Source organism: Natator depressus, chromosome 5 (assembly GCF_965152275.1).
Source record: "Natator depressus isolate rNatDep1 chromosome 5, rNatDep2.hap1, whole genome shotgun sequence".
Classification (NCBI taxonomy): domain Eukaryota; kingdom Metazoa; phylum Chordata; order Testudines; family Cheloniidae; genus Natator; species Natator depressus.
This window is the reverse complement of record NC_134238.1, coordinates 43,354,172-43,378,815: the sequence shown is the minus strand read 5'-3', so window position 1 is coordinate 43,378,815 and position 24,644 is coordinate 43,354,172. Positions and strand designations below refer to the sequence as shown.

Genomic DNA, 24,644 nt, shown 5'->3' with positions numbered 1-24,644 from the left:
TCTGTTTTGGCCCCATTTTCCCACCTCTGTGGCTTTGCGCCATGGGTAGATGCCCCTCTCAGGTTATGGCCCTGATAAAACTGCTACCTATATGATGCTAAATACACACGCATACTCAGTCACCGCTCATCCCTCCTGCCCCATGAAAGTATATTTATTTCTGGTAATAACATTACAGGCCATTTAAGGGAAGGAATTTGTACAGTATGTTCCTACACTGCGGTGTTTTTAGAGTCAATAATCTTGGGTGTGAGTTTGTAAAACTCCAAATGAGACACAGACCTGCAGAACACATGGCCACTGGGAGGGATTTTTCTTCACAACAAATCTTCCCTAAAAGTCAACTCAGCTGTTTCACCCTGTTGCAAATAAAAGAAATAAATCCTTATTTCTTTCCATTGCCTTCCAGGATGCTTTATTTCAACATCTTCTACACCACAGTGTAAACGGGAGCCTTGGCTGATGAGCAATTAAGAACCACCACGTTATTGTGTTTTTAAAATTAGCTAGTTAGTTATTTGGTGCTTTTTTATGGTGCACATCCCTATAGGACCTGAGGCTTCACAAACATCAATTAATTTATCCTCACAACTCTTCTATGAGGCAGATGTTCGATTAAAGTAATAATATGTGTATGTTATGGGAAAATGTGAGAAAGAAAAGCCTAGAACAGACCCTGGACTGGCCTGACCATTAGAAGGAAATAGGCCTCTCAGCCTGCTGAGTCTGTGCTAACTGAGATATGCCTGTCAGTTTATAAGGTCTGTGTTAATTGTAGAAACACATCCCGAAACAAAAAGTCTGTTCTAAAGTGATAAGATTACCTTTAAGGGCAGCTGGTGTTACAACTGTTTTCCCGAACTCAGGAATAAGATCTGTTAACCCCCATACTTGCATTTTCATCTTGCTTGTTTTCTTTTTATGTAACAAGTGGTATGAATAGGTTTATTGGAGTCTGTCATGCCCCAATGATTTTAGAATGGTTATGTTAAAGAATGAATAGGTAATAAAATGTAGATGTGATAGAAAAAATGTTAAGTGAAATAGAGTGATTGCGATTGTATGTTTGTGAAGTTGAAGCACCAGCCTTAGAATCATAATAAACGACACCACATCTGGAGGAAGAAAAACAACTACCCTCCAACAGGACCGTTTGGCCGAAGAATGCACTGGGAGAGATAACCCGATAACCCTGAATTCATCCCCAACTGCCCCAAGGACAGGGAGAACCGAGACAACAAGATAACAACAAACCGTCATTGCTGTGCCATCTGCGTGATTGATTGTCACTTGAAACGTGAGAACAGCATGACGAGGCAAACCCCATAGACTTGTATAAGGACGGATCCTAAAGACTGAGGACTTTGGGTCTGTTTGTGCAACCAACTTCCAGGAGCATCGGATGCGCATCTGACAAGGCCCGGCTCCATCCTCGTGTCCAGGCCACCTGGCTAGTGACTTGTCATGAGCAACTCCTAGGCTGGTAATTATGATAACAACCTTACAGAACTTGTGTGTGTGTGAATGAGTGTGTGAGTTAATGGAATGTTATAGCTATAACTGGTTTCAGAGTAGCAGCCGTGTTAGTCTGTATTCGCAAAAAGAAAAGGAGTACTTGTGGCACCTTAGAGACTAACCAATTTATTTGAGCATAAGCTTTCGTGAGCTACAGCTCACTTCATCGGATGCATACTGTGGAAAGATCTTCTAAGGTGCCACAAGTACTCCTTTTCTTATAGCTATAACTGATTGCTTACTCTGATTCTTTCTGTATTCACAATAAACGTGGTGTATTGCCTTATCCACGGAATAAGATCCTGCTGGTTTTCATTTTCTAAGTATAACACAGAGGAGTATTATTATCCCTATTTTTACATATGGGGGAACTGAGGTACAGAGCTACTGAAGAGTATGACTCAGCCCCACTCAGGGGCACATGCTTGTGGACTTCCTAGATTGCTCTTACTAGAGTAACCAGCAGCTACATGCCTGATACTCCGGAGGGTGAGGAAAAAGCAGGATGTTAGCTCTGTCCCCAGCGCCCAAGGCAGCAGCTCCAGAAAAGGATAGAGGTGGCAGATTACTTCAGCCCAAGAGCAAGGAAGGAATTATGTCTCCTAAAACAAATTATTTCCCTCCTGGAGCGGCACATCTACACCCTATCCCTTACATAGGGCTGTGCCTAAAGGCACTATCGAGCCTGAAGCGACATGTCCAAGATCATACTCAAAATCTGTGGCAGGACTCAGAATAGAATCATATCTTCTGAGTGCCAGTCCAGTGTCTGAACCTTAAAACCATCATTCCTAGCAGCTGCTTATGGGTAATGATTATTCCTCAACAAAATCCATAGACTTCAGTGCACTTGTCTTGCACACTAAACACAGTAGAGTTACACAGCGGGCCTAGATCTTGATCTCACTTAAACTAGTGCATATAAGTAGTGGATCCATTCAAATCACTGGAATTATAATACTGGGATCAGATTAGTGTGAGCTCAGAACCATGTGACAGAGACTGTAATTGAAGTTAGGCCAATAAAAGTTATTACCTCACCCACCTTATCTCTGGTTCACTAATAAGCATTTTAAAAATTCCTTATTTTTACTATTTAGACTACAATGGATTCAATGTGAAAAGTTTGTAAACATAACTTTTAAAAAGGCCATGCATCTGCATGATCTCTTCTTCAAAGTCTGCAAATATAAATTTACATTGTGATGAACTGACCTCTACTGGACAAAATCTGAACAGCTCAGCTGTGTCCCATAGGTGTTATATTGCTCACAGCTAAAGGAAAAGAACCTTTTTAAGCTCAAATGATGGAAGTCTTTGCTTCTAGAACAGCAGGCTCTGAGCTCTAGCCCTATTGTTGCTGATAAGTTTTCGGTGGCCAATGTATGTAGCAAACTGAGATCTGAAGTAGTGGTGGCAGTCACGGATTTCTCACATTCCTATAAACAAATGTGAAGCATTGTTTTTCTTTGCTATTGCAAACAAAGAAGATGAAGCATAAGATAAATGTAGATGATCTTGCAGTAGTGTGACAGCTTTTTGAGAAGATGGCTGAATTTAATATGCCATGCACGGCACTTTTTATAGACTTCCGTCAGGCCTTTGATTCAGCGCATTGAGCAAATGTGTGGGATCCAATGAGGCAACTTGGCATGCATGGAAAGATACTGTCATTGACAGAAGAGTTCTGTAATGGATCAGGAAGCAGTGTTCCAAGTCAATGGCAGATACTAGGCATGGCTTCCTTTTTCCCCAGGAGTCCAGCAAGCTTGTGTGCACCCACCATCATTGTTCAGTATCAGCATTGATTAGTTGATGGATAAGTTTGGAGACAACTGTCAGTGGTACTGAGCTGAACGCCATTCTGCTTTGCACCTTGAATATGCTGATGACATTGTCTTGTTGGCTCAGTCTGGTGAATCTCTGCAGCTGATGGCTGATGTGGTCAGACAAGAAGCAGTACACAATGGTCTGCTTATTAATCCAGAGAAAACTAAGTGCCTGGTCATTACCACCAAGCAGCCTTGAGCTCCAGATTAAAATCAGCACAGTATTAACCTGTCTGGATGGGACATGGAGCCGGTAGCAACTGTCAAATACTTGGGCAGCATCATCATAGACAGCAGTAGATGGTGCTCAAAAGATATGGCCCCTTGTATAGCCAGGGGCAACTCTAGTGCAGATTCTGCCTAGGGTGTCAGGGGAGGCCAGGCCAAACCTGAGTGGTGCTGCAACCCCATCTGCCAGGTTGCAATTCCACTCACTCAAATTTGGTTGGGCTGCCATTCCATTATAGACTCATAGACTTTAAGATCAGAAGGGACCATTATGATCATCTAGTCTGACCTCCTATGCATTGCAGGCCACAGAACCTCACCCACCTACTTTTGTAATAGACCCCTAACCTCTGGCTGAATTACTGAAGTCCACAAATCATAAAGACTTCAAGTTACAGAGAATTCACCATTGACACTAGTTTAAATCTGCAAGTGACCCATGCCCTGTGCTGCAGAGGAAGGTGAAAAACTCCCAAGTCTCTGACCCAGGGTAAAATTCCTTCCTCACCCCAAATTTGGTGATCAGTTAGACCCTGAACATGTGGGCAAGACCCACCAGGCAGATACCTGGGAAAGAATTTGCTGTAGTAACTCAGAACCCTCCCAATGTAGTGTCCCATCTCTGGCTTTTGGGGATTTTTGCTACAGGCAGCTGCCAATGGGCCACGCGCCATCATAGGCAGTCCCATCATAACATCCCGTCCATAAACTTATCAAGTGCAGTCTTGAAGCCAGTTAGGTTTTTTGCCTCCACTGCTCCCTTTGGAAGGTTGTTCCAGAACTTCACTCCTCTGATGGTTAGAAGCCTTCATCTAATTTTGAGCCTAAACTTCTTGATGGCCAGTTTATAGCCATTTGTTCTTGTGTCCATATTGGTGCTTAACTTAAATAACTCCTTTTCCACCCTGGTATTTATCCCTTTGATGTATTTATAGAGAGCAGTCATCTCTCTCCTCAGCCTTCTTTTGGTTAGGCTAAACAAGCCAAGCTCTTTCAGTCTCCTCTCATAAGGTAGGTTTCAGAGTAGCAGCCGTGTTAGTCTGTATTCGCAAAAAGAAAAGGAGTACTTGTGGCACCTTAGAGACTAACCAATTTATCTGAGCATAAGCTTTCGTGAGCTACAGCTCACTTCATCGGATGCATAAAGTGGAAAGTACAGTGAGGAGATTTTATACATACACACAGACCATGAAAAAATATACATTGTAAGGAGAGTGATCACTTAAGATGAGCTATTACCAGCAGGAGAGTGGGGTGGGGGGAGAGAAAACCTTTTACTGCCATTTCCAGCACATTTCCAGGAGTTAACAAGAACCTCTGAGGAACAGTGGGGGGGGGGGGGGGGTTAAGGAATAAACAAGGGGAAATAGTTTCACTTAGTATAATGACTCAACCACTCCCAGTCTCTGTTCAAGCCTAAATTATCCCAATTACCATTCACCTCTATGGCCCTAACTACTTTCTCTTTCAAATTTTGTTCCAAGATCTTGCATATAATTGAGGCCAAACTAACAGGGCTGTAGTTTCCTGGATCACTTTTTTTTCCCTTATAGGAACTATATTAGCAATTCTCCAGTCACAGAATTGAGTTTATAAATCCTTGCTATTATGACAAAGGGAGGCCAGGCCAAACCTGAGTGACTGGCACTGTGACCTGGAGCCTGGTCCCTTGACTTCTATATAACCACCTAACCATCAGAACGCTCACCACACCCCGCCCAGACAGTCCAATATCTCCCGTTGCCCCACTTGAAAACCTCTGTTCTAGGAACGGGGCAACCTACTGAAGTTTTGCTGAGGGCAGCAGATTCTCTTGAGCAATCTCTGCGTATAGGAGCAGCTGCTGCCATGTTTCAGGCCCTCAGCAGCCTCTGAGGAGCCATTGTGGCATCAAGCTTGCTACGAAGCTGCGGATCTATAGAACCAGTTATACCGACTTTATTGTATATTGGTGAAACATGGGCACCGAAGAAGACTGGAGAATATTGGATTGAAGTTTTTTGTTCTTGTCATCTTCTTCAGCTGTTGCATATCAAGTGATAGGACAAGATCAGCAATAAAGATATTCAAAGCCGAACCCTGCAACCACCTCCACCAGCATTGGTTCAGTTTTGGTGGCTTTCCTGATACGGGACATATTATTAGACTGGAACACCAATTCATTCTAAGCATGTGTAGCAAGGAATGCTGCTATATGGCTGGTGATCACATGGGCACCAAAAGCTTTAGTAGTGCAATAACATTGCCAGTGATGGACATAAGCTGAATATCCAGCATAAGGACCTAGCCAGAGATTAATCCGAGTGATGTTTAATCTGCAAGGAGGCCCTGTCCCTGTGGGATTTGCCATGATGATGGTGACAGTAGCATGACAACAAAGGCAAGGAAATTTTAACTTAGCCCCCCGGCTGGTGTAAATTGTCATTGCTCCATTGAAGTCAATTTGCATTAGCTGAGGATCTGCCACCAAATGTCTGCTTCCTTGCTTTTGTAGATCTATGCCAGAATCCTAAATTGAAATGTCTTTGCGTTGATATGTGACCAAAACCTATTACAGCACACAGTGTCATAGGCTCTGTGCAAACACCAATTAATAATAATAATAATCAGTTGGAAAGCTTGGTAAAGTGGTGTACATTGTGGGAATATGGCCCATAGCATTTACTAAATACTAGATGTAAGCCTCTAGGAAACCTACCAAATCCTGCGATCATCCCTACACTGCCAAGCACACAATATTCTGGAGGGGTTTGAAAACATCTCCTAACTACATCATAGGGATCAGACACATTATAGTGGAAAGGGTTGTGTAATACAAACATTTGCAAAATGACACTTTTCTGAAAGTAAAATATTTACGTCAATGCAGAGACTTCCCTTTGAGGTCTGAAAATTTACATATAAAATACTCTGTTACCAAATACTATGCAACTTCTGCTTTTGCAACTGTAGTTTTTGTTTTCCCGTCCATTGTAAAGTAAGGGTCTTTGAATGCACTCCTTGGAATGGAACTCAGAGAGGATAATTGGTTGAGGCACTCTTCTGGGTAAAAATCAATCGAGAAGAGTTAATCACACACAATCGTAGCCAAAAGCATTTAGTGGACAAAACTCTTTCCTGTAAGTTGTCTATGCAAACAAAAGTATTAACTTGGCATTGTGCTCACAGAAGATGCAATATGATGTAGCAGTCCTAGGTGCAATACAAGTTGGTAGTCTAATGTCAACTATGAAGTCCAAATGGACTGGAATGGTGCAGTTTTAATTAAAAAATGTATCCAGACTTGCATTCTATTTTGTGGTTTTCTTAAATATATTCATTATTTATTTATAGACATTTCTAAGGCACTTACCATTAGGCCAGATGAGTGCTCCTCTCCCAACACTTCTGTCAGACGGATATCATCATCATCATCTCCATTTGACCCAAAGAGAAACAAAGAATTAGTCACCTTGTCCATTGCTGCACAAATAGTCCGGGGCAGAAATGGGAAGCATATAAGATCTGCTGATTTCCTGCGATGCTTGTGCCTTAGCCACAAAGCCACCCTTCAAAAAAGCCAGCGCAGTTTCACAGTTAAACATTGGCGTGGTGGTTGATCCCCTCGCTGTTGCCCAGGCTGGCTTCCCTCAGGTCGTTTCATTCTCCCACTACTCACCCTGTCCTCAGGCAGCTTCCTGACAGCACTTTTCTGGAAGGGTACTTGCAGGCCCTTTATTCAATTGTTACCTCTGCTCCTGATTCACTCAGGGCTTGTCTTCACTACTACAAATGGCACTTTTTCTTTTTTAACCTCAGTCTACTAACCGGCATGAGCTATCCCAAGGTCAAAACACAGTGAAGACAAAGCACATTAGTTTTGCCATGAGGTAAACTTGCCAAAGGTCAGTCAGTGGACGGGCATGGGGCTGTGTAAAGCAGGCTTTAGCCCATTTTCTTGCAGAGAGAACCTTGAAAGTGTAAGCAGATTGGTACAGTTGAAAGGCACAAGCAACTGGGCTCCATTTCTGCAGCAGGAGGTGAGGAGTGGGGAAAGAACCTGACAAACTCTCCTCACCCCACACAGTGCATTGTATTTCACCAGCATCTGGAGTCCCCAGCTGAGCCAGTGGTGTAGTGATTAAAAAAAGAAATGAGTAAACTAATAAACTCATATTCCCCTAATTTACCCTCCTGAGCTGAGCCCCACTGTTCAAACACATAGTAAGGAGCAGTCCCTCCCCAGAAAGCAACACCTAGAACATCTGGGAGGGAGAGAAGAGGCACAGAGACTTGCCCAGGGTCTTAGTATATCAGTGGCAGAACCCAAGTCTCTGGAGTCCCAGGCCCCACCCACTGGAGCCCGCTGCCTCTCTCAGAAACTGAGCCATTCACATTTGGGGTGTACCCCAAAGAATCAGTTCACTCCCTGCCCCCAGAATCCTCAGCCCAGCCCAGTGCATAGTGATGTGGGCGTAGCGAGCAACCATGAGTTATTTCTGGGGGTGGAACAAGAATTGTTTCATAAGTATGTGCAAAAGTGTGAGCACCAGCTCTGGAATCAAAAATGTAAATAAATTAGTTTTGTATGTTGGTCCTCCAATCCCTTCCCACAAGGCCGCTGGGCACCCATTCCTGTGCACTGTCTTGCTATCTACTTATGCTCTGATCCCTGACTGGAAGTGGCCTACCTTCATATTCCCTCTGCTCAGTGTCCTCAGACCCACAATGATTGCCTGCTTGCAAGCAGTTTCACTGATCTCAGGTGTTTGGTACAACAGACCAATGCCCAGTGTAAGCCTCTGTCCCAGCATGCAGCCACCTGGCTGAAAGATCCTTCTTTCCCTCCACAGCATCACTGAAATAACCGGGGGTGGGGGGCGGTTCCCCCATAATTTTAGCTGCTGCTTCTGTTATGGGTGGATGAAGCACCATTATGTTTGTCCTGCCACCTCTTCCCCCAGTTCTCCCTTCCCACACTTGCTACCACATTGCTTCCCATGTCAGACAACTGCAGAACCTCCCCCTGAAAACTGGCGGCTGACAAGGGTTGAATGCAGTAGCATTTTTTCCAAAAGAAAAACGCTTGCACAAAAGTAAATAGCTTTTTGGCTGTAGCTTGGACAAATGTAACTTACTCACAGACTAAGGCCAGAAGGGACCATCACAATCATCTAGTCTGACTTCCCACATATCACAGGTCACAGAATCTCCCCCCACCACACACACAAACACACACACACTCCTGTAGTTAGGGTGACCAGATAGCAAGTGTGAAGAATCAGGATGGGGGTGGGGGGTAATAGGAGCCTATATAAGAAAAAGCCCCAAATATCGGGACTGTCCCAATAAAATCGGGCCATCTAGTCACCCTAACTGTAGTAGGCCCATAATCTCTGGATGAGTGAGGCCCTCAAATCTTGATTTAAAGACTTCAGGTTTGTAATAACTCACAGCCCTCCCCATCTAGTGTCCCATTACCCATTGTTGGATATATTTGCTAATAGCAGTCGCAGATTGATTACATGCCATTGTAGGCAATCTCAACCTACCATCCCCTCTATAAATGTATCAATCTCATTCTTGAAACAGTTTAGGTTTTTTGCCCCCACTACTCCCCTGAGAAGGCTGTTCTGGAACTTCACTCCTCTGATGGTTAGAAACCTTTGTCTAATTTCAAGCCTAAACTTATTGATGGCCAGTTTACTTGCTGTTAAACAATACTCAAACGCAGAAAAACACCCCTGCATGTTAATGCACCTGCCCACTAATGCAGAAGCCACTTTATTGTTGATCTGATTTTAGCCCATTCTTGGTGAGTAGTAAAATAGAATTGTTTCGCTCAGTATTTTTACCATCTCTGGGCATATCTACACTACAGACTTAAGTCGACCTATGTCAGGTCGACCTAATTACTGAAGGTTTCAGAGTAGCAGCCGTGTTAGTCTGTATTCGCAAAAAGAAAAGGAGTACTTGTGGCACCTTAGAGACTAACACATTTATTTGAGCATAAGCTTTCGTGAGCTACAGCTCACTTCATCAGATGCATTCAGTGGAAAATACAGTGGGGAGATTTATATACATAGCCCTGGTCTACACTAGGACTTTAGGTCGAATTTAGCAGCATTAAATCGATGTAAACCTGCACCCGTCCACACGATGAAGCCCTTTATTTCGACTTAAAAGGCTCTTAAAATCGATTTCCTTACTCCACCCCTGACAAGTGGATTAGTGCTTAAATCGGCCTTGCCGGGTCGAATTTGGGGTACTGTGGACACAATTCGACGGTATTGGCCTCCGGGAGCTATCCCAGAGTGCTCCATTTTGACCGCTCTGGACAGCACTCTCAACTCAGATGCACTGGCCAGGTAGACAGGAAAAGAACCGCGAACTTTTGAATCTCATTTCCTGTTTGGCCAGCGTGGCAAGCTGCAGGTGACCATGCAGAGCTCATCAGCAGAGGTGACCATGATGGAGTCTCAGAATCGCAAAAGAGCTCCAGCATGGACCGAACGGGAGGTACGGATCTGATCGCTGTATGGGGAGAGGAATCCGTGCTATCAGAACTCCGTTCCAGTTTTCGAAATGCCAAAACCTTTGTCAAAATCTCCCAGGGCATGAAGGACAGAGGCCATAACAGGGACCCGAAGCAGTGCCGCGTGAAACTGAAGGAGCTGAGGCAAGCCTACCAGAAAACCAGAGAGGCAAACGGCCGCTCCGGGTCAGAGCCCCAAACATGCCGCTTCTATGATGAGCTGCATGCCATTTTAGGGGGTTCAGCCACCACTACCCCAGCCGTGTTGTTTGACTCCTTCAATGGAGATGGAGGCAATACGGAAGCAGGTTTTGGGGACGAAGAAGATGATGATGATGACGAGGTTGTAGATAGCTCACAGCAAGCAAGCGGAGAAACCGGTTTTCCCGACAGCCAGGAACTGTTTCTCACCCTGGACCTGGAGCCAGTACCCCATGAACCCACCCAAGGCTGCCTCCTGGATCCAGCAGGCGGAGCAGGGACCTCCGGTGAGTGTACCTTTTAAAATACTATACATGGTTTAAAAGCAAGCATGTGAAAGGATTACTTTGCCCTGGCATTCATGGCTCTCCTGGATATACTCCCAAAGCCTTTGCAAAAGGTTTCTGGGGAGGGCAGACTTATTGCGTCCTTCATGGTAGGACACTTTACCACTCCAGGCCAGTAACACGTACTCGGGAATCATTGTACAACAAAGCATTGCAGTGTATGTTTGCTGGCGTTCAAGCAACATCTGTTCTTTATCTCTCTGTGTTATCCTCAGGAGAGTGAGATATAATCCATGGTCACCTGGTTGAAATAGGGTGCTTTTCTTCAGGGGACACTCAGAGGAGCCCATTCCTGCTGGGCTGTTTGCCTGCGGCTGAACAGAAATGTTCCCCGCTGTTAGCCACAGGGAGGGGGGAGGGTTGAGGGGGTAGCCACGCGGTGGGGGGAGGCAAAATGCGACCTTGTAACGAAAGCACATGTGCTATGTATGTAATGTTAACAGCAAGGTTTACCCTGAAAGAGTGTAGCCAGTGTTTTATAAAATGTGTCTTTTTAAATACCGCTGTCCCTTTTTTTTTCTCCACCAGCTGCATGTGTTTCAATGATCACAGGATCTTCTCCTTCCCAGAGGCTAGTGAAGATTAGAAAGAAAAAAAAACGCACTCGAGATGAAATGTTCTCCGAGCTCATGCTGTCCTCCCACACTGACAGAGCACAGACGAATGAGTGGAGGCAAATAATGTCAAACTGCAGGAAAGCACAAAATGACCAGGAGGAGAGGTGGCGGGCTGAAGAGAGTAAGTGGCGGGCTGAAGAGAGGGCTGAAGCTCGAATGTGGCGGCAGCGTGATGAGAGGAGGCAGGATTCAATGCTGAGGCTGCTGGAGGACCAAACCAGTATGCTCCAGTGTATGGTTGAGCTGCAGCAAAGGCAGCTGGAGCACAGACTGCCACTACAGCCCCTGTGTAACCAACCGCCCTCCTCCCCAAGTTCCATAGCCTCCACACCCAGACGCCCAAGAACGCGGTGGGGGAGGCCTCCGGCCAACCAGCCACTCCACCACAGAGGATTGCCCAAAAAAAAGAAGGCTGTCATTCAATAAATTTTGAAGTTGTAAACTTTTAAAGTGCTGTGTGGCATTTTCCTTCCCTCCTCCACCACCCCTCCTGGGCTACCTTGGTAGTCATCCCCCTATTTGTGTGATGAATGAATAAAGAATGCATGAATGTGAAGCAACAATGACTTTATTGCCTCTGCAAGTGGTGATCGAAGGGAGGAGGGGAGGGTGGTTAGCTTACAGGGAAGTAGAGTGAACCAAGGGGCGGGGGGTTTCATCAAGGAGAAACAAACAGAACTTTCACACCGTAGCCTGGCCAGTCATGAAACTGGTTTTCAAAGCCTCTCTGATGCGTACCGCGCCCTCCTGTGCTCTTCTAACCGCCCTGGTGTCTGGCTGCGCGTAACCAGCAGCCAGGCGATTTGCCTCAACCTCCCACCCCGCCATAAACGTCTCCCCCTTACTCTCACAGATATTGTGGAGCACACAGCAAGCAGTAATAACAGTGGGAATATTGGTTTCGCTGAGGTCTAAGCGAGTCAGTAAACTGCGCCAGCGCGCCTTTAAACGTCCAAATGCACATTCTACCACCATTCTGCACTTGCTCAGCCTGTAGTTGAACAGCTCCTGACTACTGTCCAGGCTGCCTGTGTACGGCTTCATGAGCCATGGCATTAAGGGGTAGGCTGGGTCCCCAAGGATACATATAGGCATTTCAACATCACCAACAGTTATTTTCTGGTCTGGGAATAAAGTCCCTTCTTGAAGCTTTTGAAACAGACCAGAGTTCCTGAAGATGCGAGCGTCATGTACCTTTCCCGGCCATCCCACGTTGATGTTGGTGAAACGTCCCTTGTGATCCACCAGAGCTTGCAGCACTATTGAAAAGTACCCCTTGCGGTTTATGTACTCGCTGGCTTGGTGCTCCGGTGCCAAGATAGGGATATGGGTTCCGTCTATGGCCCCACCACAGTTAGGGAATCCCATTGCAGCAAAGCCATGCACTATGACCTGCACATTTCCCAGGGTCACTACCCTTGATATCAGCAGATCTTTGATTGCGTGGGCTACTTGCATCACAGCAGCCCCCACAGTAGATTTGCCCACTCCAAATTGATTCCCAACTGACCGGTAGCTGTCTGGCGTTGCAAGCTTCCACAGGGCTATTGCCACTCGCTTCTCAACTGTGAGGGCTGCTCTCATCTTGGTATTCATGTGCTTCAGGGCAGGGGAAAGCAAGTCACAAAGTTCCATGAAAGTGCCCTTATGCATGCGAAAGTTTCGCAGCCCCTGGGAATCGTCCCAGACCTGCAACACTATGCGGTCCCACCAGTCTGTGCTTGTTTCCCGAGTCCAGAAGCGGCGTTCCACAGCATGAACCTGCCCCATTAGCACCATGATGCATGCATTGGCAGGGCCCATGCTTTCAGAGAAATCTGTGTCCATGTCCTGATCACTCACGTGACCGCGCTGACGTCGCCTCCTCGCCCGGTATCGCTTTGCCAGGTTCTGGTGCTGCATATACTGCTGGATAATGCGTGTGGTGTTTAATGTGCTCCTAATTGCCAAAGTGAGCTGAGCGGACTCCGTGCTTGCCTTGGTATGGCGTCCGCACAGAAAAAAGGCGCGGAATGATTGTCTGCCGTTGCTCTGACGGAGGGAGGGGCGACTGACGACACGGCTTACAGGGTTGGCTTCAGGGGGCTAAAATCCACAAAGGGGGTGGCTTTACATCAAGGAGTATTTCAGGCAGGACTTCACGGAGGGTTCCAATAAGAAATGGTGCACCTAAATTATTGTTCTTATTGGAACAAGGAGGTTAGCCTGGCCTCTGATTGATACATGGCTAGATCTACCTCGCTGCACCTTCTCTGTGAGTGACTGCAGTGTGACCTAGAGGAATGAGTCCCCTAGACGGGGAGAAGGCAAATGAGTACAAAACAAATCTGGTCTATTTCTTGTTTTGATCCACTCCGTCTATCTTTTACATCTTTGGCTGGCAGCAGACGGTGCAGAAGGACTGCATGCCATCCACATCTCATGGCTGCTCAGCAGAAGACGGTGCAATAGGACTGCTAGCAATCCATATTGCCTTCCTGCTCACCATAAGACGGTTCAATAGGACTGACTGCCGGACTTAAGAGAATGACCTGGTCAAATCACTAAAAATTTAGTCCCTGCGCCCATGTCTGCCCAGGCGCTCCTGATCGACCTCACACAGGCGACCAGGAACACCTCGGACATGACGAGGACGGCTACCAGTCGTACTGTACCGTCTGCTGCCAGAAGGCAATGGGTTGCTGCTACTGTGTAGCAATGCAGTACCGCGTCTGCCAGCACCCAGGAGACATACGGTGACGGTTACCTGAGCGGGCTCCATGCTTGCGGTGGTATGGCGTCCGCACAGGTAACTCAGGAAAAAAGGCGCGAAACGATTGTCTGCCCTTGCTTTCACGGAGGGAGGGAGGGAGGGAAGGGGGGACTGACGATATGTACCCAGAACCACCCGCGACAATGTTTCAGCCCCATCAGGCATTGGGATCTCAACCCAGAATTCCAATGGGCAGCGGAGACTGCGGGAACTGTGGGATAGCTACCCACAGTGCAACGCTCTGGAAGTTGACTCTAGCCTCGGTACTGTGGAAGCACTCCGCCGAGTTAATGCACTTAATGCACTTCTGTGGGGACACACACACTCGAATATATAAAACCGATTTCTAAAAAACCGACTTCTATAAATTCGACCTTATTCCGTAGTGTAGACATACCCATAGAAAACATGAAACAATGGGTGTTACCATACACACTGTAACCAGAGTGATCACTTTAGGTAAGCTATTACCAGCAGGAGAGCCGGGGGGGGGGGGGGCTTTTTGTAGTGATAATCAAGGTGGGCCATTTCCAGCAGTTGACCCATCCACTCCCAGTCTCTATTCAAGCCTAAGTTAATTGTATCCAATTTGCAAATTAATTCCAATTCAGCAGTCTCTCGTTGGAGTCTGTTTTTGAAGTTTTTTTGTTGAAGTATTGCCACTTTTAGGTCTGTATATAAATCTCCTCACTGTATTTTCCACTGAATGCATCCGATGAAGTGAGCTGTAGCTCACGAAAACTTATGCTCAAATAAATTTGTTAGTCTCTAAGGTGCCACAAGTACTCCTTTTCTAATTACTGCAGTAGCTGATGTCCACACTACCCTCCTTCTGTCGTTGGTGCACGTCCTCACCAGGAGCACTTCCACCGACTGAAGAGGGGCAGCACTGGGGGCTGAGAGCCAGGTCTTACAGCTGCACACAGCTCCCCACCGGGAGCCCAGTTGCCCTCTGGGCTCTCGGATTCCCACTGCCAGCCAGGAGCCGGGGGGAAGCCACCTGGGCTTTTTACTTCCCCACCAGGAGCGGGGTGCAGCTGCCTTGGCGTCTCAGCTTCCTGAATAGGGAGCCAGGGGCAGCCGGGCTCTAACTTTCTTGTCAATTTCCCGCCAGGCTTTCTTGTCATTTTCAGAGCCCTGAAAGTTACAAGACAACCAAAAACCAATGTAAGTAATGCAGTGTCTACACAGACACTGTGTCATCCTAACTACACTGACATAAGCCCTATGCCTCTCGTGGAGGTGGAGTTATTATGCTGGTATAGAAGGGCTCTTATATCAGCGGGACAAGACTGTAGTGTAGACACTGACATAATTAGGTCAACTTAAGCTGCTTTATGTTGACCTAACTCTGTAGTATAGACCAGGCCTCCAAGATTCATTAGTAAGGCAAACCTCCCTCTCCTGCTGCTGTAACTTGCAATCTCTGTTCGGTCACTTACCGGGTCATCTATCACAAGACATAGAAAGATTTCTTTTGTGTAGATGGAGAGCTTTCTCCCTGAGGCCTGGAATAACTGGACCTTCTTCCTTTGTGAAGGAGCATGACATCTTGTAGGGTTGCAGCAGAATGAAAAGGATTTAACATAATCAGTCTTGTGCTATTATGTCTCCCAGGACCTGGACCTCCACCAGCCCCATACCCAGTCCTCCTCCAAAAAGAAATTTGGGGGAGAGTTGGAAAGTAAAATTAACTCACCATTTATTTTCTTGGGAAAACTTTTCTACCAAGCTTCACAACAGACAGATGCTGGCCTAGAGAATCAGGAAGAGAATCTCAACTTTTCTCTCAAAATAATGCTACTTTTTACTGGCACATGTGTACACGGAGTATGAAAATACAAGGATTCAAGAGCACTCGCAAAGTTCCCCCCCACCCCTTTATGTCAGGACCACGTTTGACAGTATCAGGGAGGGGAGGGCTCCTAGGAGACCACTGTCAGTGAAGAGTTTCACATTTTGGGGCCAAGTGATGGATGAGCCAGGGTGAGTTGATCGTGGAGGTGCATGAAGAGTGCTAAAGGTAATTGGAAAGCATGAGGAGCAGAAGGAGAAATGAAGGAAGGAGGACAAGGAATTGGAGGAGATGCGAGGATGAGGAGAAGCTGCTGGCACAGTATCTCCACCACAACTGTGAGATGAGGGAGCCAGACATGGCCTTTCAGAGGGACATGTCTGAGAGACTCGGGCTCATGAGCCATGGATATAAATCCACAGGGCTGATGAGCATCCTCGCCTCAACATTATCATGTCCCACAACCTGTGGACAACAATGCCTGAGGGAGCCAGTAAATGAGCCATGGAGCTTCTCACCATTGGCAGTATCTGCTCCAATACAGGGAAAAAAGAACAGATACAGATGCAGTGTCCTTATTTGTGACAAAGTTGTATGTGATGTTTGCACACCTTTTGATAATGTGAGCGTAGCTGGTCTGTCCTCATTTTTAGCACCGATCAATTTCAATACAGGTAAAGAGAAAGGAACATTTATTTCTTTAATGCGTGCATAAACACTACATTTGATTTCAAGGCAACAGCTCCAAATGTGCCATAAATCCCATAAATCAGATCCTGTGTGCTCCCCACACAGCTCAAGAATGCAAACACACAAGGCATCCTTTGTGGCCTTTGCATAACAGACTAACTGGTGCATTTGGTGGTTGTCTGTAAGCAGATCCCAAAATATCATTGCTGGCAACCCAATCCACCCCAAAGCATTCCCCTTTATCCTCAGATATAATGTGAAGCACACAACATGCCCTAATTACCATTATGGAGTTAAGGATGTTACAGTCCAAAAGAGTCCATAAGCTGTGCCATCTTTCCTTTAGTTGGCCAAAGACACATGCCACCACCATCCTACACCTGCCCAGCATGTCATTAAACTGCTTCTTGTCCTTCTGGAGAACACATCAGGATAAGGCTTCATCAGGCAAGGCAGCAAAGGATACACTGACTTGCCTAAAATCACAGTTTGCATGAACACCCCTTTGATGACTGTGTTGGACAATGTACCCTCTTGTTCACGTTGAAACAGGCTAGACCGCTGTAACACCCTGCCATCATGCACCCTGCCAGTGCATTCAATGTACGAGTCCATGAGTATGCCAAGGTGACCTGCGAGGGCCTGCATAATGATGATGAGTAATAGCCTTTCTTACCAGTCACTTGTTTGAAAAGGGGCATGGGATGGGGATATATGTCCCATCACTTGCACCTGCACAGCTCGGGAAGCCTGAACATTCAAACCTCCATAATTGCAGGGATATTTCCAATTCTGGCAATCCCGGAGCACAGCACCATTGATTGCCTTGGCAAACCTCCATGAGCATTGCCCAGTGGTAGATTTCCCAATGCCAAATGGATTGCCAACAGATCTGAAGCAATCTGGGGCTGCCAGTTTCCACAGGGCAAATGTAATATGCTTCTGGACCATGATTTGCTCTTTCATCTGGGTGCTCTGCCGCTCGAATGCCTGGGCGAGCACCTCACACAGCTCCATTAATGTGTTTTTCCTCATGTGCTCCCATCAGGGTGAGCTTGTGGTCCTGGTCCAGAAGCAGCAGTCTGCGCAAGGGTTATCTGATATTAAAACAGCATCAGCTCAGTTGACGTTCCATGTCCACATCACCCCGTTCAGCTGTTGCTGGGCTTCTAAGTGCAAGCTGCTGCTGCCTTCAACTTCCCTGGCCCAAACGCAGCCTCTGAAACCCTTGTCAACATCTCCTGGCAGCTGCTTCTGCAGAGGCATGAAAAAAAAGCACTGCCTCCAAAACGAGCAGTCGCTACCCGGCTCAGTAATTAGGGAGAGGAGGAGCAATAGCTTTTGGTAAGTCACCACCACGCCAACTGGGTTACTGCCAGGAGATGAATTTCCCAGGACCATTTCCTCCCACAATCCCCAGGGTAAACAGACCAGTTGCCCCACACCAACCTGCAAACGCAAGCACAGAGCGATACAGTGAGTTGCGGTGCTATCAGTCATGGGCATATGCACCCAGATGGCTCTGTTGCTTGTCACGGACACATACAGTACCAGTGCAGGTGGAGGGGCATGACAGCACTGTGCTAATATTGACACGTTTGCGAAGACCGCTGGATGTTGACTATCCTGCAATGGCTTCATGCAGTGTTATAAGTTTGTCTTTCTCCTCTGCCCTGCATCAGGGTTTAAGCTCTGGCTCTGCTTCTTTTTATATGCATATAAACACATTTAATAAATCAAACTGAAATCTGAAGGCTGACCTAGCCCAATGCCCAGCCAAGGCGTGATATCTTTGTTCTTTAGTCAATACACACTACACAATGTATTTCTTTCTGTTCTACACCACAGAGTTTACTCTAGGAGCATGCAGAACCTCTGAGGACTGGGTCATATTGCTTCAGGTCAGCTTTTTGTTTCTTTCCCTATGTTAATACTTACAAAATACTGATGTGCATTTAGGCTTTCTTTCCCACTTCCACCGACTATATTTAAGCTTGGGAGGATTAGATTTTTATCAGGAAATGTTGGCAAGCATCCATTTAACCCCCCACTAAAAAAACCTGATGAAAAAATATTTCCATAAATAATAATAGAAAATTACATATAGGCAAAGTAAGAAAAATGCTTCTTGAGAACTTATAAGAGTTTGATTTAAAGATATTTGTATATTTTGACATGTGATGGTGACAATTTATATTTTAAGTTATAAAGTTATAGAATTTGCACTTTTTGAATCTCAATATCTCCTGTCATTAAATAATTACTATCTGACACTGCCCCACACACATAATTCCCTGCAAAATTTTGAATTCCTGTGGAAATTTAAATGGATAAAAATAGGGAAAAAATGCTTGAAAATAAATATCTATATTATCTGTCAAAATTATAAAAAGAAATCAAATTTTGCCAAACCTAACGATATTTCCGCTGTGGGTGGCATGTAGGCGATTTGCATAACGTCTCAAAGTGTTGATTGCTTTTCACACCCTTCAGAAGAAAATATTGCATGCTTCATGAAAAGAAAGGCACCCTTTAAACAATCCAAATAAAGAAAATAATAGTTACATACATTGAGGTCAGAGAGGGCCAGAGCTCATGCTACTCACATGAGTAGCAATCACGTGAGGCTGAAGTCAACTTCTTGTGTGAGGAAGGATTGATCCTCTGAGCAAGTTTTGCAGTATCAAGCCAGTGTGGGTAATACCTGAGTCAACACATTAAAGACCAAAGAGGAAAAGGTACCCAGATAACTGGTCTTCGGGCATAGCCAGGGAGTCATTCAGCAGCAAGCTAAGGGGTAGCTGAAAGCACTTTGAACTCAGGTGAACTTTTCAGAAACCTTGCCTGACTGCCTGATGGCAGTGCCTGCCAGGAGCAGGGAAGAGACGTCATTGATTCATAGATTCATAGATATTAAGGTCAGAAGGGACCATTATGATCATCTAGTCTGACCTCCTGCACAATGCAGAATCTCACCCACCCACTCCTGCGATAAACCTCTCACCTATGTCTGAGCTATTGAAGTCCTCAAATCATGGTTTAAAGACTTCAAGGTAGATAGATGCTTTTATACAGTCTCTAGTGGTGGTTTCTAAGACCTGGTTTCCACAGTTTTTGTACCAATTCATTTTGGTTGGGGGTGCAGTTACACTAGTCATTTTTCAGGAGCAATCTATACTAATCTGAGGCTTTACACTGTTACAACTGAGTCAGATAAGGGGTTGTACCAATGTAACTATTTCAGGATAAAAAACACACCCCTAACCTAAGTAGTTAAATTCACACAAAAACTGTGCAGGGACCACTCCAAAAGTTACAACGGATTGTCTAACACGCTTACACTGCATGTCAGTCAGTCCTTCGCAGCTATTATCCTTCATGAGGGGTCAAAATGGAAGGTCACAAGGCTACTTGCTTTTGCATGTTATGCATCATATTAGTTCCTCTTTTTAAAATAAGCTAACGTTTGTTAAGTTAGCAAGGGAGCAGAGACAAGTCAGAGCTGGTGAGTCAACGCTGTTTCATTCCGCATGAAACTCTCAAAAGTTCTCTCATCCAGGGCTTCTCTTGTTTAAGTTCAGTTTGTTCTCTCAGCTGTTTCTTCTCCCCTTTCCCAGTTCAGCTGTGGTTTTCCCTCCGTTGCTGCAGAGATTGCTAGGATCCATGGGATGGGGAAGCCATGGTTCTTTCCCATTCTGCACTCCCCCAGGCCCTTCCCTCCTGAGGAGACAATTGCGAGAAAACACAGTGATGTTGTTTGCCCTGTGCCCACCTCCCATGGGAGAAGAGGATCTAACTTAGCTGATTGTATTTTATGTTCAGCTTTTATAAGAGATTGACCCTGCCTCATTCACACTTCCTAAACTCCCAGTAGAATCAATTTAGAATCATGTTCTCAGTGTTTTATGATATAATGATGTTTCAATAACCAGGGGAGGGTTTGGACAAACTGACTGTCACGCTATCTGGAGTGGCTCATGAGCGAGTATACCAACCCAGGGCAGACTGTTAAGAACCAGGGCACAAACCCCCAACCGGTTGGTTAGTGAAATCTAAGTACAGAATTCACTAACCAAGTCACAAGTATAAACTCCTCAGGCATTATAGAGCCTTGCCATGGAGTCTCAGACAGTCCCCTTGGGCATAGCTGTCTATCTTGTCACCCAGCCATGCCCGATTCTGTGATAGAGGGTCACTGTACACCAAAGATCACTAAATACTGAGGACCAGTTACTTACCCCAGGTCACCTTAGATCTCACACCAAAGATAACACCAGTAGCCAATTCTGTAACCACAGCCGGCTCTGGGTTTTTTGCCACCCCAAGCTCCGAGAGCGCAACTGGGCAAGCAATTAAAAAAAAAAAAAAAAGAAGAAGGATGGCTGGAATGCCGCTCCTGGAATTGTGCCGCCCCGAGCACGTGCTTGCTTTGCTGGTGCCTAGAGCTGGTCCTGTCTGTAACAAACTAACTAACGTTTATTAACTAGGAAAAAGAAATTAGAGTTATTTACAAGATTAAAACAGATAAACATACACACAAACGAGTTGCAGTCTTAGGTTTCAGATGGTGATAGAGCTGTTGAAATATGCCAGCTCCGTATGTCCATTAGGGCTAACCCAGGTTCGTCCTGGGGAGCTCTTGCTTATGTTAGGAATTTGTGCCCATTAGAGTTCAGACAACATAAAGAGACCCCAATTCCTTCTGGTCAGGGATTTTTTTTATCACCACCACCCTAGAGTCCAAGCTGATGAGACATGGGGTTCTGCATGTAACCTCATCACGGGTGGGTGAGGGGAGCAATTGACAAAGTCTTCGATTCACAATGGCCCATTTGGATTCAACAGTCCTTCCTGCTAGGCAGGAGATAACACTTTCTGTAGGAATCCAGCATTTTGCATTAAGTGAAGGGTTGGGTCCCCCACCTTGTTGAGTTAGAGTTTCAGAATAAACATTTTACAGTTATAGAGCAAACACGTAAGCACTACCTTATAGCATGGGACACTGATATTATAAGTAGGATTAATAGATGCAGCATCCTACAAGCATTGCATAAAGTCTAAACCCTAAATTCTTATAACACTAATATCTGTTTTAACTCTGGTAACACACAGGTAAGACACACTGGAGTCCAGCTATTCTTTGGTCAGTGTTCACTGAGGCACAGGCCTTGGCATGAGCTGGCACCTGGTCTGCCAGTGTCACACTGACCAGAGAAGAAAATGAAATCTGCAGAAGCAGGGAGGAAACATCTACAGTTTTGATATTTGTCAGAGAGGAATAGAAAGGGAAATTTCTTCTAGTGTAGTTCATATTTTGAAGAAAGAAAAAAAACAGATTATACTGCTTCTGCAGGTTAGCCATTTTCATCTCATTAACTCACTTTTATGGTGTACTTTACAGTATACGTGCTCATTAAATTCAATATTAAAGGGTTGGAAATGGTTTTTAAAATAACTATATATTTTACTTGAGTAATGACCTGACACCAGTCAAATTATGTGTGTGTATATGTGTGTGTGAGGTGTTAATCCAATAACTCATGCCCAAATTGGACCCCTCTGTCACAGCCTGTTATTTAACTGCCTTGACTGTAGCGAGAACTGCAAGTTTCCTCTGGAAGAGACATTCCAGTGATGGGGAACATCAGGGTATACAAGGCTATGAAAAACATGGTCAAACGCTCTCGCTGAATGTGTCTAATGTGGGGGTTTTATCTGTGCAAGAACTGCAAGACAATGGTGGTCTTACACATAGGTGGTCACCAGGGGCAGCCAGTGGAGCCCCTTCCGCCATGCCCCTCACCCCAGCAGCCAGAGCCCCAAGCCCCGCTTTCCCCTCCTGCAGCCAGAGCCGCGAGACTGCCTGCCTATCCCACGGCCGGAGCCCCAACCCCTCCCACCTGCCCGGAGGTGCCCGGCCCAGCCTTGCCGGGCCAGCCCTCCCCAGGGGAAAAGCATCTCTTCCCGAAGAGTCTTTTGATATGCCCCGTGCAGATTCCAGGGCGGCTTAGGAGACATTATGTGATACTCAGCTTCCCGGCCTCATCAGTAATCTCCTTGGAGTCCAGGGAGATTACTGATGAACCCGGGAAGTTTAATAGCACATACCGCGTCCTCAGCTGCCCCAGAACCTGCATGGGACACAATAAAGCAAAAACTTCCCCTGCCAAACCCTGCAACCGGGCATCTGGTGGAGCCTCCCCTGGAGGTCACATAGGACTTGTCTACTCTAGAGACAGTTGGTGTAACCAACTGGATATGCATCAGCATGTGGTGACTCAGGGAATTTCCCTGGGAATGATGGACTACGTCTCCCACAAACCTCTGAGGCTATTGGTGGATTCCAGAAGGTCTCTAGAAATCTAAAAGCCACTGGTTCAAGGAATCATACCAGGAATGGTGGCAGAGTAATAGCCTGGTTCAGCACAGCCGTGGTCACGGGACAAAAATATTAACTCCACCAGTGCATTTTGAGCAGGCCCTGCTTTGTTGGTAGTTACATAGCAGGTTGGTGCTGTCCTAAAGATTCGGCTCTCTAGTGGAGTCCTATAGCTGGGGCCTGGCTCATTCAGAGGACAACCAAACTGTCAGCTCCTATGCCACTCCGTACTCACCAACAGCACAAACAGTTTCAGGCTGTTCTCTTATCCAGGGCTTGTCAAGTTCTGTTTGTTCTCATCGGATTCAGGCCTACCTGTTAAAATCATGAGTCAGGCTCCAGGAATTATGAGATTTAAAAAGAAGGTTGGGTTCTTTTTTATTTGCCTTCTGGGTTTTAAGCCTTTAGGAGTCACATTTTCAAACTTTTATCTGCAACCAGGGATGGGGGTTGGTAGTAGCGTTGCCAAGGCCTTTCTAATTGCATAAAACCAAACACCATGGCCCCACCCCGAGGCCCCATCCCTTCTCCAAAGCCCTGCACGCACTCATTCCACACACCCCCTTGCTCTCCCCTACCCTCACTCTCTTTCACTGGGCTGGAGCAGGGGGTTGGGGTGCAGAAGGGGGTGAGAGCTCTGGCTGGTGGTGTGGGCTCCGGGGAGGGGCCAGAAATGAGGGGCTCAGGGTGTGGGAGGGGGCTCTGGGATGGGGCAAGGGGTTGGGGGGTGGGAGGGGGTGAGGGCTCCATCTGTGGGTGTGGACTCTGGGATGGGGCCAGGATGAGGGATTTGGGGGTTCAGGAATCATAGATCATAGAATCACAGAATATCAGGGTTGGAAAGGACCTCAGGAGGTCATCTAGTCCAACCCCCTGCTAAATCATCCCAGCCAGGGCTTTGTCAAGCCTGACCTTAAAATCCTCTAAGGAGGGAGATTCCACCACCTCCCTAGGTAACCCATTCCAGTGCTTCATTACCCTCCTAGTGAAAAAGTTTTTCCTAATACGCAACCTAAACCTCCCCCACTGCAACTTGAGACCATTACTCCTTGTCCTGTCCTCTTCTACCACTGAGAATAGTCTAGAACCATCCTCTCTGGAACCACCTCTCAGGTAGTTGAAAGCAGCTATCAAACCCCTCTCATTCTTCTCCTCTGCAGACTAAATAATCCCAGTTCCCTCAGCCTCTCCTCATAAATCATGTGCTCCAGCCCCCTAATAATTTTTGTTGCTCTCTGCTGGACTTCCTCCAATTTTTCCACATCTGTCCTGTAGTGAGGGGCCCCAGACTGGACACAGTACTCCAGATGTGGCCTCACCAGTGCCGAATAGAGGGGAATGATCACGTCCTTTGATCTGCTGGCAATGCTCCTACTTATACAGCCCAAAATGCCATTAGCCTTTTTGGCAACAGGAGGGGGTTCCAGGCTCGAGCTGAGGGGTTCAGAGTGCGGGAGCAGGCTTAGGGCTGGGGCAGGGGTGTAGGCTCCAGCTGGGGGTGTGGGCTCTGGGGTGGGGCTGGAGATGAGGGGTTTGGGGTGCAGGAGGGGGCTCAAGGCTGGGTCAGGTGGTTGGGGCATGGGAGGGGGTTCAGGCTCTGGGAAGGAGTTTGGGTGTGGGAGGGGGCTCAGGGTTCGTGTTGGGATACGGGCTCCAGGAGGGGGTTCCAATCTGGGGTAGGGGGTTGGGGTGCAGGTGGGGATTCGGGGTGCAGGCTCCCACCAGGCAGCACTTACCTCAGGCAGCTCCCGATCCATGGTGCAGAGGGGCTAAGGCA

The 24,644-nt window shown here is 46.4% G+C and overlaps 1 protein-coding gene across 1 annotated transcript; it reads left to right on the top strand.

Annotated features, from left to right (window-relative positions):
• The first annotated feature begins 1,414 nt into the window (after positions 1–1,414).
• Positions 1,415–11,677, top strand: LOC141987937 (uncharacterized). The gene is made up of 3 exons (XM_074953769.1): positions 1,415–1,483; positions 10,166–10,574; positions 11,163–11,677. Exons 2-3 carry the CDS (start codon positions 10,169–10,171, stop codon positions 11,675–11,677), a joined length of 921 nt encoding a protein of 306 aa, XP_074809870.1. The 5' UTR covers positions 1,415–1,483; positions 10,166–10,168.
• Positions 11,678–24,644: the final 12,967 nt, after the last annotated feature.

Bases quoted from the DNA above. Each gene is read 5' to 3' on its own strand.
- LOC141987937 (XM_074953769.1), top strand. From the start codon at position 10,169: ATGAAGGACAGAGGCCATAACAGGGACCCGAAGCAGTGCCGCGTGAAA. The intron at 10,575-11,162 runs GTGAGTGTACCT...TTTCTCCACCAG, and splicing joins AGGCGGAGCAGGGACCTCCG to CTGCATGTGTTTCAATGATC.